This window comes from Teleopsis dalmanni, chromosome X (assembly GCF_002237135.1).
Source record: "Teleopsis dalmanni isolate 2A chromosome X, ASM223713v2, whole genome shotgun sequence".
Classification (NCBI taxonomy): domain Eukaryota; kingdom Metazoa; phylum Arthropoda; class Insecta; order Diptera; family Diopsidae; genus Teleopsis; species Teleopsis dalmanni.
In genome coordinates this window covers 59,328,124-59,342,945 of record NC_051848.1, presented here as the reverse complement: position 1 = coordinate 59,342,945, position 14,822 = coordinate 59,328,124, and the positions used below count along the sequence as shown (strand labels likewise).

Genomic DNA, 14,822 nt, shown 5'->3' with positions numbered 1-14,822 from the left:
TACTGCTTTCCATACTTTATGACAAACTCGTAATTCGAAAATTCATATTTTACATTCCAAACTAAGCGTATAAATGAAGTTAACTTCCATGATTCGCCTAACATGGTAAGCAACAGAGAACTGCAGGACCAAATCTGTGTACGAACTGATCTAAAATATTAATATATGAAGTTCTTGCAGATACAAATTATTATTTATGAATTTTTTCCAACGCATTTCATTCATATGAAACGCACAAATATTTAATTAGAAAATTAAATCTATAATCGTTAAATTTAACATATATGGCCATAATATACTCGTAGACGTGTTAACGTCTTACTTTAAAAACATTCATAATTCAAATATATATATATATTGCAATGCAGGTGAGTCAAATATTTATGTTCTGAAAAAGCTCAAGCCTAAGGAATGGTAAAACAGAATTAAGCAAATAAATAAAAAAATTTTAAGTACCCGTACCTATAGTTAAATCAGAACTCATGAAAATTTGACAAAAAGCATCAGTCAGCCCTGCAATCAGATAACTATCTTCTATGACTAGACACTTAACCAAAAACGAAACAAGCTAAAATCGTATAACAAAGATTACTGAAAAGATTCTAAGGTTGAAAAAGTAGATCTCGATAGAAGACAGCTGAAACAACCGAATGTATCACATTAAGATAAAGGGGAAGGTTGATTACCTGAAGCAGTAGTGGGGCCTGAACACAGGTCACACCAATGGCAGTCTTAAATGACTGATAAGAACCCTATCTGGAAGTAATACTTACGTAGTCCCAGGGTAGAACATTTTAGTTCATGCGAGTAGGGCACTCACTTTCCGAGGGTGACGGATTGTGGTCAGTGCTTAGTCCTTCTCACCGTAAAAAGAAAAAAAAACTCTAGACACTACTGCTTAAAAGAACAGACTCTCCCTCCCTCCCATAAGATAAAACTAAACTTACCTCATTATATGTCGTTTCTGCTGTCCATACACTCTTTTCTATTATGTTCTATGTTCTGCAAGAATATATAATCCCTTAATTACTAATTCATACAGGAAGTGCCTTTCTAGCTTAATTATAAATCAGTTGAGACCCATAAAATAAAACTTAAATATTATAATTTTTTACTTATCTAAGTGTGAAGTTTAATACTTGTTGTATGGTAAGTCTCAAAAGGGAAGATTCATTTATTAATTTTAATAACTTTGAACAAACTGCTTTATTACTACAAACAGATGAAACTACTTAGAAAATATACCGAAATATTTGTGCAGTTTATAATGAGGAAGCTGTAAGTTAACGCCACACCCAGAACTGATTAGCTCGAATCCGTTCTGGAAATCTTTATTTTAAATATACACAAATATACACAAAATTATGTCAAGGGTTTGATGGGATTGACACTCAATTGTATATTGCGAGTTTGTACAGTTCAGGACAATGGTTGTTCAGTCCTCTACCACTCACAACCTAACCGTTTGAATGAAATAATTAAGGAAAGGCATCCAGAATTGACCAATAGAAAAGAAGTTGTGTTGCATCATTACAAGGATCCTTTATGACTCGGAACAAATTAATCCAACTTGGTTGAGAAATTATTATGTATCCACCATATATCCCGGACCTTACACCATTTGATTATAATTTTTTTTTTAAACAGTCTCTGCAAAACTCTCTAAAAAATAACTGAAAATTGGACGACCAGCGAGCCGCTGATAATCACTTGACCATGTTTTCATCCGAAGTAATTTTTCATCTCAAATAATGGTAGGGGGAGCTGTGACCGCCGATGAACGCTCTCTAATCGTTTTTATCGAGCCTGGTGTCAGAGTCAGTGTGTTTTATATTCAAAAATATATGAAAATATTTTTTATAAGAAGAAGTTAAAACAAAATAATACAAAGCTATGAAGTACACAATTTCGGTATCGTGTTATTATTCCTTTATATTTCTCGCCGTATGTTAAGATGTTATGTGATGATTGTCTGTTTACCATGAATCGTAAAGTGTATTTCAAATCTGAAGTTTTTTACAAAAACATTACAAATGTAGTACTGGTAATCTACCATTCCTTTTGTTAGGTTACATCAGTAAAGCCTTAAACCAAATTGTTTGTTAAAAATCTCTATTAAGGTACGACTAGAAGTGAGGAAATACGTGTTTTAATTCGAAAGTTGAAACGGAAATCAACCTCTTCGGCAATAAAGTGAGAATTTGGTGTTTTCGTATGTTTGCAGTAAAAGTGCAGTGTTTCTCATAGCTTTGAGATATGTTGAATCGTAAACCACATGAACACTTGCAGGAGTACACGCATTGTTGCAATAAGCGAGCATAAAACCAAACAGCATAATAAAAATGAACGGTGAAAACTACATAAACGCACACAACTACGAAATATGCAACAAAGTTCACTAAAAATATCATCTACAAAACTATTTTTCCTCTTAGCTTCATTGAAATTCCTTTTCATCGCCAACACCAGGAGAAACAAGTCCATCAAGGAAAGCAATATCATTTCCAACAATTCGATGCGGCTTCTACAAATGTAACGTAGGAGGTACGCTAGACACATTTGTACTTCAGTGAACTAAAAGCAATGAACGAATTGTTTATCAAAAGTGTGTTTAATGGAAATCATGACATATAGTATACGGAAAGAGAAATGGAATGTTGTGGATTTTGGCTTACTTTACATGATCTAAGTATTTTGATAGCACCTCACGTGATTTAGAAACGAAATTATTGTATGCGATTAACTGAATTTGTGTAGTTGTTTCCCAATAAGACATGAAATGGACCACTCATAAAATAAAGTAGAAATGCTGACAGCTGAAATAAACCAAAGCTAACGCCCAGATTTTTTTGTGGATACACTAGTTGTCGCAAAAATGAATTAATATACAGATAATTAGATCAGCATTACTTTATGGGTGTGTCGCGTATAGCAAAGCTGCCGTCTCTACTATACAAAAGCTACAAGTTGCTCAAAGTCAGGCTCTCCGAAGACTCTTCAAAGTGCCTTGGTACATCCGCACAAATGACATGCTAAGAGACCTAAGAATAGACTCGATCAAAAAATATATAAGGGACAGAGCCCTGAAGTTATATGCGAAAACTGACAGGCTATCCTACTTAGCACTATCTAATCTTAGAGTAATCACTCTCCGCAGTGGGAGGTACGCAGATCTTAGATCAATCACTAAATAATTATGAAGCTTATGGGGAATACATAAATTAGTCAATGAGATGGGTGGGACCCTGTAGTACCCCCAGCTATCAAAGAGTAAAAGTGCCCAGTTGCGCTGACTCAAAAAAAGGATCAACAAACATACATACAGAGCTTATTTCAACTGCATATCAGACAGATTATATCACAGTACTAGAAGTTATTTCCAATATACCTAGTATAGGACTATACTAAAGCTTATATTTAAATAACATATGTTCTAGTAAAAGCAATATATGCTGAAAGTTTTGCTTTCTACTTTTCTTATTTGAAAGAGAAACTACTGCTTCAAATATCTTTTTCGCTGGAGCATCTTCATCCATGCTCACGACATGACCAAGCCAGCGAAGCCGTTAATTCGCTGAATTATATCAATGCCGCGATAAAGCTCGTACAGCTCGTGGTTTATTCAGATGCGGTAGTCGACGCTAACTCGCAGAGAACCAAATATCATATCAAAAACGTTTTTCTGGAGCACTCCCAGTGCAGCTCATCATTCTGTCCATGCTTCTGCGCCACACAGAAGCACAGGAAGGATGAGCGACCTGAGTGTGACGTTTTCCTCTTCCTCCGACTCAAATTGCCATTGCGAGGAAAGCGTTTTGAGACCATAGAGGCCATAAGGTAAAAATCGCCACACGAAAATTTGTCGACTTTTTGTGTTGAAGCAAAATAATGTTGCAAGCGTGAAAAACAAAAATTTGCCGATTGGATAAGCGTGGGAATTCAAAAATAGGCTTGTCGTTCTTTTTTGATCAGAAGGTATATTTAAATTAATTTTTTTTTATTTATATATTTTAATTATTTAGCAAATGAAATTCTTTTACGATTTTAATGGATTGAATTTTGTGAACATTCACAATAAACTGGTTTTTGAATTTGGCTGCACTGAAACTTAAGACTTAAAATTTTTTGCTAGTAAAACCTAACTCTGAAGATTTTAAGAGCATTGTTGTTGCTTTACACGTTTTCTTTCGTAAGCTGCGAGCATTTTTTTGCTACTCTGAAAGAAAAAATTACCGTTAAATGAAAATTAAAATACTTCGTTCGAAGTAACTGTTGTTCAGGAAATTAATAAAATTAATACTACGTTTACATTATGAAATTAACAAAACGAGGTTAAGTTAATTTTCAGTTTTATCTACACTGTTTACATTACATACCTTTGGTGTCTCGCAAGTGTGGTGAAAAACAGCGGGCTTGCCTATAGGCAAATAAGACAAAGAAAAGAAACCAAGAGGAAATTTTGAATCATTTTGCCTCTTTGTGTATTATCACAAACAAATGCCAGGAAACCAAAACAAACAACAAAATTTCTCGGAAAGTGCTCTTATTTTAGCAAGCATCGTGGTGAGTAGTGACTGGGTGGGCAAAATAGCAAGACCGGGTGGGGAAAATTATCATGAGCTATTGTGTAGCATTAGGCTTTTTGTTTTTGTACTCCGTGATATTTTTACCTTATTACTCAAAATTTTGAATATTATTTGAATTATCCAGAAGATTTTATACACAATTTCTCGAGCAACTCTCAATTTCTATGCGCTAAGTGAGACATTAGCATCACTGTTGCAATCTGTGAAATGTTATGTTTTGACAAATAGCAAAAATATCATAATACAAGGAAATTACATTTTGTATAAAAAAAAACAAAAATTGAAAATTAAATTGAATACAAAATTAAAAGGAATGGTAAAAATATAATAATACATATAATTAATACATAATAAATATAATACATATAATATGATTGCAATATTCGTTGGAATTTCCAATGAAGGTTCACAATAGTTCGCTTATGCGTTGATAACACTTTTTTTTTACTGGCCGATGTACTTGGGCAGTATTCCTATACTGACCGAGGTAGAGAAAATAGTATTGTTGTTTTGCGTACATTTCGGCCAGTATAGGCCAGTAACTTGCTGTTTTTTGCCATACTTGCGAGCCACCAAATTTATAAATTTAATATAAATTTAATAAATATTTTTGTAACAAAAATTTAACAAATTTTAGTTATAATTATATACAAAACTATTATTAACCAAATTTAATAAGAATAGTATTCACTCACTTCGGCATTTTTAAATTTTGATATATCTATTCCAATTCTTCTCATATTGTAAAAAATCTACGATCTTAAGACATTTTGAGAGTTGCACTGAAAAATGATCACCATTTCTAGTGAAATTTCAAATTAATCTCGACCAAAAGGAGAGATTAAATGGGAAATCTATAATTAAACAACTAGACTTGTACTTTAACCTCGATAATTACTTTAATCTAAGACGATATCCAGATTTGTCCTAAATTTAATGCAAATTATTTAAAGAATACATTGTGACCGAAAGGTTTTCGGAGGTTCTCATTTAAAATTCGCGCGCTGTATATTTTTCGATATTTTAAGTTTATGTAGTTTGGCAGCACTGTCCTTAATTACTATGCCAAAAATGAGCGCGATCTGTCGGACAGTTCGTTTACGGCAGCTGTTGAAACCAGTTCACCTCAGTAGTGCGTTGCGAAAAAAACAATGGAAAAAAATATTGAACAAAGAGTTTGCATCAAATTTTGTTTTTCGAACGAAATTTCGTGTGCAGAATCGTTGCGAATGCTACAAAAGGCTTATGGGGAATCAGTTTTATCGAAAACTCAAGTTTATGAGTGGTACAAAGCCTTTCAGGACTGTCGTACGACCGTCGAAGACATGCCGCGTTCTGGACGACCTTCGACCTCTACCACCGACGAAAACATTGAAAAGGCAAAGGAAATCGTGTTCAAAAATCCTCATGTGAGTGTTAGAGAGATAGCACGAGAGCTAGGCATCGGTCGTGAGATGGCTCGTTTGATTTTGGTGGACAATTTGTGTATGCGACGTGTCAACGCCCGGCTTGTTCCGATTCACCTCAATTTGTTCAACATTATCAACGATTTTAAGGCCAAACATTCAATAAATACCATCGAACAGCCACCGTATTCACCTGATCTTGCACCGTGTGACTTTTTCCTGTTTCCCAACCTCAAATTACCACTCAGAGGAACGCGTTTTGAATCCATAGAAGACGTAAAACAGAATTCGCAGAGGGAACTCAAAGCCATACCGGAAAGCGCCTATAAAAAATGTTTTGATGATTGGAAGAAACGTTGGCATTTGTGTATCGCTTCTAATGAGCATATTTTGAAGGAGATAAAATAAATATTGATGAAGATTAAGAATTTTGCGTTTTATTTATTTATGACCGGAAACTTTTCGGTCACAATGTAGGAAGAGTTTTAAAAGTCTACATTACATCACGAAAATTAATAATAATCTATTGTTACTATAAGACATAACTTAAGTCTAAAGCATGATATAGACGATGTATGCAAACCAAGTATACCAAATCTTGGCATACCAAATTGCACTGTGTGTATTCAAGTATGAATACCCAATTGCGGTCTGCAGACATGTATGCGGTAAAATAACACCTTCTTTCAAAGTGTATAGCAAAGCGCATACTTGGTCTGCATACTTGATGTACATATATATAGCATCGTCTATATCAAAATTTATAAGCACTTATACAGCAGATAAACTTTTTCACTCAACCAAAATGCAACACTGAATATTAAACAGATCTCAATTTTTAAATGTCAGGTTTTTACTTTATTAATCATTTCACTTTTGCAGAACCCGTTAAGTAGGCCCAATAAGTTTTATACTTTGAAAACCGTCTATATCTATCGCCATCACCAAAATAGAAAAAGTCAAGAATATGAACAACTTCAATATAAATAATAAAGGAGGAAGTGCAGGTACAAATCAAAATGGTCCCAAAACTTCAGGAAGAAAAAGAAAAAGTAGTGCATCTCAAGCTCCACTTGAAGTGAACTATTTTATTCAGAAAAATGATTCAATTTACTGCAGTTTAGATAAGACAAACTCTATGTTTTACTTAAATCATTCGAATGAGGAACCAGCTAAGAAAATTCGTCATGCTGACAATTTGTTGCAAAAACCAAGAATTGGAATTGCATCAAATTTGTATACCGACTCACAATTACCTTCAACATCGGTACCAGAGCCAGTTAAGAAAGCTAGTTATGGTGGCAATTTAGCGGGGAAACCAAATTTGTGCACCAACACACAAATGCCTTCAACACCAGTAGCGGTAAAGCGTACATTATTTCTGCACACCCTCAACCCTTTCCCACCAGTTTATCCGGATGATTTTATGCAGAGGACGATGAATGAAACCATTGCATTTATCAAAGAAGTACGTGCCACATTTCTTAACGAACAGCACAAGATCAAGGCATTTTTTAATGTTTTATTTGAACACCAGCTATTAAAAATTAATACTATAACATTAATGACATACGTTGCATTTCTGTTTGACGGTCACGATAAGCTTTTACATGAGTTCAATCGTTTTCTACCACCTGGCCTAAGGTTCAACATTCACTATATTAGTGAAGAAGAATATATCAAACTTAAAAGTGACCTTGATCAGCAAAAGGGATTGTAAGAATACTAATTAGAGATAATACTCAACACTGTCCTCAACCAACAAAAATTTTTGTGATATTCCCGTTTCTTAAATATAACAAATCGTTTAAATAATAATCATGTTTTTTTGTAATTTCTAAGAAAATAGGTCGTTGGTACCATTTGACATGTGATACCATACCAGATTTCAGTACCATTAGCTGTTTGTGCAATTATAGTTTTAAGGATTCTGAAATCGCATAAATTCGTCATAAAACTCATCAAATATTATCACTAAAATAATCGCCTCAAAGCATTTCAAGCAGTTTGAGTCGATTGTGGCGATAAAAGAAAACTCTCTGATGTTATTGGAAGCTATAGTCTTATCAGTAAACAATAAATATTTGTTTGATTGATTGATGGATTAATGGTTTTTTGTCCTTCTTATTTAATACGAGTAATTCTAAATGGTTTTCTTCTGTTGAATCCAAATATTACAGTAGAAAATCTATTTCGAGGTTTTCATTAACAGACATATAGTATGGATTTGTAATATGGGTTTTATAGTGTGGATTTTAATAACTAAAAGAAGATTAAAAAGAAGACGTGATTTTCTATATTTATCATTTTAAAATAGTAGTTAAAATACTAATAATATATTTTCAATCATTCAAAAAGTCAGAACAGTTTTTTACATTCGTTCGTATTTACTATATGTATTTATCGTAAAACGTTAAAAACTGTTATGAAACTCCCAAATATATTCATCCAGTAAAGCCTCCATATGTGGACATTTATTGACAGAAGTAGCCATATTATAGGAGAAAAATAAAAAAAAAATCTTATCTTCAACTTTAGAAAATTTAGACTGGAGAGCTCTTACTTAGACCTCTTACTTCATACGTCATTATCAAAGATATACCTGGTTTTCAGCATTAAGTCTGTGCACGTGATCTTTAAAAGAACCGTCCTGTCAGTATCTATGCGAACGGTGTACCAACAATAACAAGAGATAAACAAACAAGTGAGCTACTTGTAAAAGTAAAAAAGAGTCAATGGTTTAACTCAAAGCTTTAAGCCTAGAGTTCCAAACATCGCGCTAAATATCGTGGCATTAGCTTAATGTATGTTGCTTACAACCTACTTTCAAGTGTACTTTGTAAAGGGTTAGGGTCACATGCCGTCTTGTTGATTGAGCATTATCAGTATAGCTGTCAATCAGATCACCTCACCATTAACCAAATATTCACACAATGACAAATCTGTTATCTTTTTTTAATTATAGAGCTGCTTATAATAGCCCCATAAGCAGACGCATTTACGCCGTAAAATTTGATCTCAATATCTCTTTAAAGCCTGTGAAGAATAGTAATACGCTGTAACTGTAGCTCCGTCATGCTAACATTCAGCGCAAAACCAGCAACCAATATCGCTTTGCCATAAAAAAATGGGATCAACAAACTTGATTTAATAAATTTTCCTGAATACAGCGCTGAATTTAATGCGTTATCGCTAAGTTTTTGGTATCAAAATGTCCAAATGACAGATTTTTAAAATAATAGGTCTGTTCCACGAGCTACTCGTAGTAACTTTGAGTAGCACTGTGTATACAAGTGCGTTCCACCAGCAAATTTTCGAGTAAATGAGAACATCTGAGAGAGCGTAACATCCCTGTCGAAATTTGAAAATGCTACACAGACTTTACTCGTACATTTTATTTCAAGTAAAATTTCTGTTGATGTGTGAATCAGCTGTTTTGGTTTGAATTTAAATTTTTGTATTGTTTATTTGCGCGGCACTGGTGTTCTCACCAGACTTTACACAAAGCTGTTCCATGAAAATCTGTGTGAAGAGCATAATTTGGTACTTTATTTGTGTTACGCTCTCAGCTTGTACTTTACTTGTATTTTACTTGAGTTTTACTACGAGTAGCTCGTGGAACAGACCTAATATATTGCTAGTGCCAAGTTAGCAACGTTGCTATGGAAGCTGAGTTGTTATTTATGAATAAATTTTTAAAAATTGATTTATTTATTTAAAAGTTAAATAAATAGAAATATTGAAATGATATTTATTTATTAAATTTTTTTGAGCATTTTTTCTATACTATGGAAGTTAAAATTTTTTATAAAACTTGAAATGTACTGAATTTAGAAGCTGATTATACTTCTTTATATTATTTGTATTTGTATACTTTGTATTCTTTATTGCTTTAATTAATTCTTTATTAGAAGTATTTCCGTTCAAATTGGTACCGTTTTTAGATTTTTCCAAAAATTAACTTTTTGAAAAAATCAATATTTGCTAATTATTTTTTCGTATGATATGAAAAGTTCACATCAGAGATCTAATGTTTTTATACAAATCAAAGGACTTTTTAATATTCTATAAATAATATGCATTTTTGTTCAGTGAGTTTAATTTTTTAATAAATAATAAATAATAAATTTTTCAATATTTATTTATAAATGACAAAGCAGGTTTCCATAATAACGTTTCCAGCTGATTGCTCATCAATATATTAATAAATGTGACCATTGTCAAAATAAAAACCCGAAACGATAATGTAAACGCTAAATCAACTTTAGCAAAGTTCGTTGACTAAAGTTCGTAATGCAAATATAGTAATAATTTTACAGAAATAAATATACCTAAAATTATATCAATTTTATTGAGTCATCGAGCTCGGTATGGTAATATTGAACATACTTATATATGGTACAAAGTAATTAGGTGGCAACGCCTTTGAATGTATCAATAAGCAATTTGACATTTATTTAATGTTCCGCTTTGCTTCTGTGTTTCGCGCGTTGTGGTTAAGAAATTTTTCGTTATAAATGCTCGGTAATATATTTTTAATTATTTTGAAACAGATCCAGAATAGTTAAAAACTGTACTAAAGGATATATATATATATATAAGTAATAAAAATTAATTATTTGCAAAGAAATTGCTTCACGTGTTTTACCAAAATTTGATGCAATACCGATTGGATTCGATATACGTAAACTATCAACAACCTTATAAATACTTAGGTAAATTTATTTGTATATAAAATAAATACATTTTACATAAAATTATATTATATTAATTATATGAAAAAAGAGTTCACTGTACACATAATCAAAAGTAAAATCGTGGAAGAGCTATCCAAAACTATACCATAATGTTTAATAAATTTAATATTTTAAACAAAAAGTTATTTATAAAGAAATATTTATTATAAAAACTATATAATTTTTAATATAAGAAAACTTTCAGAAAAGACTTTGGAATGATTTAGGCCGTCTATAGGTCCTATATTAATTATATCATATCATTTAGTTATCTGTGCTTTAGCTGCTTTTGTTTCGTTTAATATTTTCATTATAATGCCCGTGAGTATACACAAGGATATGAATACCCAAAATAAACCAGACAAACGTTCCTCGAATTCGATTCGAATTCGCTTTGGTCCACTTTTCTATAGAGACAAGCTTTGCCGGCGAATTGCCCGACAATTCGCTACCGTTTGAAATTTCCAATGTGGCAGTGGATCATTTTAGAGCGTTGTGCCGAAGAATCGTTTTAATGTACAAGCGAATCATTTTAGCGATGTACTAATAAATCAATTTAACGATATGTCGGCGAACCGTTTTAGCGATATGTCGGCGAATCGTTTTAATGTGCTCTGGCGTATTCTTTTAGCAATGTGCCGGCGAATCGTTTAAGCGATGTATCAACGAATCAACGATATGTCGGCGAATCGTTTTAATGTGCTGACGAATTGTTTTAGCGATCTGCAGGCGAATCGTTTTAGCAGTATATTGGCGAATCATTTTAGTGATGTGTTGGGAAATCGTTTTAACGATATGTCGGCGAATCGTTTTAATGTGCTCTGGCGTATTCTTTTAGCAATGTGCCGGCGAATCGTTTAAGCGATATACCAACGTATCAACGATATGTCGGCGAATCGTTTTAGCGATATGTCGGCGAATCGTTTAAATGTGCTGGCGAATTGTTGTAGCAATTTTTGCCACACTTTGAAAATAATTTGTGAATGTATTTCAGTAAAAGTTTTTGTTGAATTATTTTTTATTGCACATTTTTTACTATTTATTTTATTTATTCTTTTATTTTATTTTTTAGTATTATTTTATTTTTTGATTTATTTTATTCATTACTATTGGTTTTTTTATTCATAATTATTATTTCATTTTATTCATTATTATTAATATTTTATTTTATAAAAATTTTATTATTTCACTTTATTTATTATTTTATTTTATTTTTTATTATTATATTATTTTATTTATTATTATTATTTAATTTTATTTATTATTATTATTTTATTTTATTTATTATTATTATTTTATTTTAATTATCATTACTATTATATTTTATTTATTATTATTATGTTTTATTTATTATTATTATTATTACATTTTATTTATATTATTATTACTTTATTTATTATTATTGTTTTATTTATTATTATTATATGTTTTCGAATGTATTATTTAATTTAAATAATTATTAACACTTCCAAAAAATTTGGTGTTTGATTTATTGTTTTGTTTTATTTATTATTATTATCATCATATTTTTTTTATTATTATATTTTATTTATTATTAACATTTTATTTTTTTAACTATTATAATATTATTTTATTTATTATTATTTTATTTTATTCATTATTATTATTATATTTTATTTATTATTATTATTTTATTTTATTTACTATTATTATTTTATTTTACTTTTTATTATTATTTTATTTTATTTATTATTAATTTATTTTATTTATTATTTTATTTTATTCATTATTATTATTATTATATTTTACTTATTATTATTTTATTTTATTTATTATTATATTATTATGTTTTATTTATTATTATTATTAGTTTTTAAATATGTTAATTAATTTAAATAATTATTAACACTTCGAAAAAGTTTGATGTTTGATTTTGGTATATTTACTGGTAGCCAGTATTGAATTTGCATCTCTTAAATTGCAAAGCAAACACTTAATGGGCGTTTACACTAGCTAAACTTGTAAGACTTTTATGTTCGAATGCAAATACTCCTCTCTTTCATATTTTGTCTGGTGATAAAATTTATATGTGGTAACACAGAAGTAATAGTGTGTGGAAATATCTTGCCAAAAGTCTAGCCAATTTAGATGCAGAGTTATGATCTTTTCCATTGGGAAATCTTGATTTAGAACAATAGTATAGATTTTTTTTGGAACAAGCGGGCAAATTAAATGTTTTAATTAAGAATACCAACCCTGCGAAGAGGTATATTGCAATATAAATTTTTAAACAACTGTTTTATCAACTTAATATAAAAGATATGCAAAATACGCATGTTCAAAAAAATGAAAAATAATATCTTACACTCACTGAAAAAAATATTTTATATCAATTTTATAATTACAGTTCTCCGCTGGACTTCAGTTTTATTTATAATTTTGTCACAATCGCCTAATATATTACTGATTCAGTAATGATTGCTTCAACATATGTAAAACGTGATGAAAATGCAGCAGTTCCAGGCTTCCGTAGCGGTACACGAGTTCTCTTAAGCACCATCCTTTATCCACTCGAGTATGCACAAATTTTAATTCAACTCGGCTATGAACCGCAACCGGCTAGACCGCACACTACTACGAATGGGCGTACAATTATGATCTTTCCCAATATATTTGAGTACGCACTGTATATTTACCGTTATGATGGTTTCTCTGGATGTTTCCGTGGTGTGAAACCGAGGATATTGGGTATGATTATTGGTGTTACATTCAGTGATCGATTGGCAAATTTTTTTACGCCACTGGAAAAACAATTTAGCTCGAATGAAGAGCGAAGAATTGAGAATTTTAAACATAATTTTCGACGTGATTTGGTGGTTTGCCTGAGCAGTGTAATAGTTTCACATCCTTTCCAGGTCATACAAGTTCGAATGATGGCACAATTTATCGGTCGCGAAACTATATATGATTCCCTTATTACTTCTATAATTGAAATATATAAGAATGAAGGTATTTATGGCTTTTTTCAGGGTCTTATACCAAGGATGTTAAACGAAATAGGTTCCCTACTTTTGACAAGCGCTTGTGCATATTTTATAAATAAACATATAGTCAGCAAATCCTTCGGCCGCTCCTACCTATCCGGCGCTGTACAATTTTGTGTCACTCATCTTTTGTATCCTTTGCAAGTAGTAACCACTTGCATGATGGTTAATGGCACTAAACTTTTGGTTGCTAACCCACCGAATTCGGTAGTTTACAAAACCTGGTTGCACTGCTTGACTGAAATGGATAAAATGAAACAACTTTCACGTGGCCGCACATTTTTCTGGCGTATAAAAAGCACTGTTCCGCATGTTCCAATAGATTCGTCCTATTTAAATATAAATCACAGATATTATTAAAAATATTTTTATTATCACAAAATTCTGTTAAAACAAAAATTGGTGCGAAACAAAATTTTTTACTTTCTAAAAATGAAACTACATTTATTTATTGTATCACAAATATATTTACAATATCGTCATTTGTTATGGAATAAGACTTTTAATATATAATACAATAAAGAGCTATATAAGAAATGTAAAACTTAATTTAACATTTTATTTAATAAATTGTAATTCAACGTCACATATGATGGTAGTGACTATTTTACTTAATAGAAACTATTGTATTTTGCTGGAGAGGTTTCGAAAAGTAGTGAATCACAACAACAAAATTTTATCATTTTTATTTAATTGAATTTTAGGCTTACCATAAAGCTGTTTCGAGTATTACGAAATTCCTATTATTATTAAATTTTATATTTAATTATTCTTAAATAATTTTTTGAAGCTTAGAGTCAGTGTTCATTAGACAACTGACAACTTGGAGTTCTTGTGAATTTACTTTGAAGGATTATTAACAAATTCACTTGCTGTGTTATATTAGAACGAAATCATAAACCAGTTGTAGAATAATTAAATTAATTTAATTGAAATAATTGTTTAATTGAATTAAATATTGTCCATAAAATAATTCAGCTCAATTTGTGAAAAAATTTGTTTGATTTAAACGATCTGGTGTTCCATCAATTTTTACTGGAATAGTTCAAGAGTGAATAACAGTTACTCAAATCGGAATTTGTGGATTCG

The 14,822-nt window shown here is 31.0% G+C and overlaps 1 protein-coding gene across 1 annotated transcript; it reads left to right on the top strand.

Annotated features, from left to right (window-relative positions):
* Positions 1-10,438: 10,438 nt before the first annotated feature.
* LOC119689600 (mitochondrial carrier homolog 2-like) lies at positions 10,439-14,131 on the top strand. The gene is made up of 2 exons (XM_038104465.1): positions 10,439-10,707; positions 13,097-14,131. Exon 2 carries the CDS (start codon positions 13,164-13,166, stop codon positions 14,091-14,093), a length of 930 nt encoding a protein of 309 aa, XP_037960393.1. The 5' UTR covers positions 10,439-10,707; positions 13,097-13,163; the 3' UTR covers positions 14,094-14,131.
* Positions 14,132-14,822: the final 691 nt, after the last annotated feature.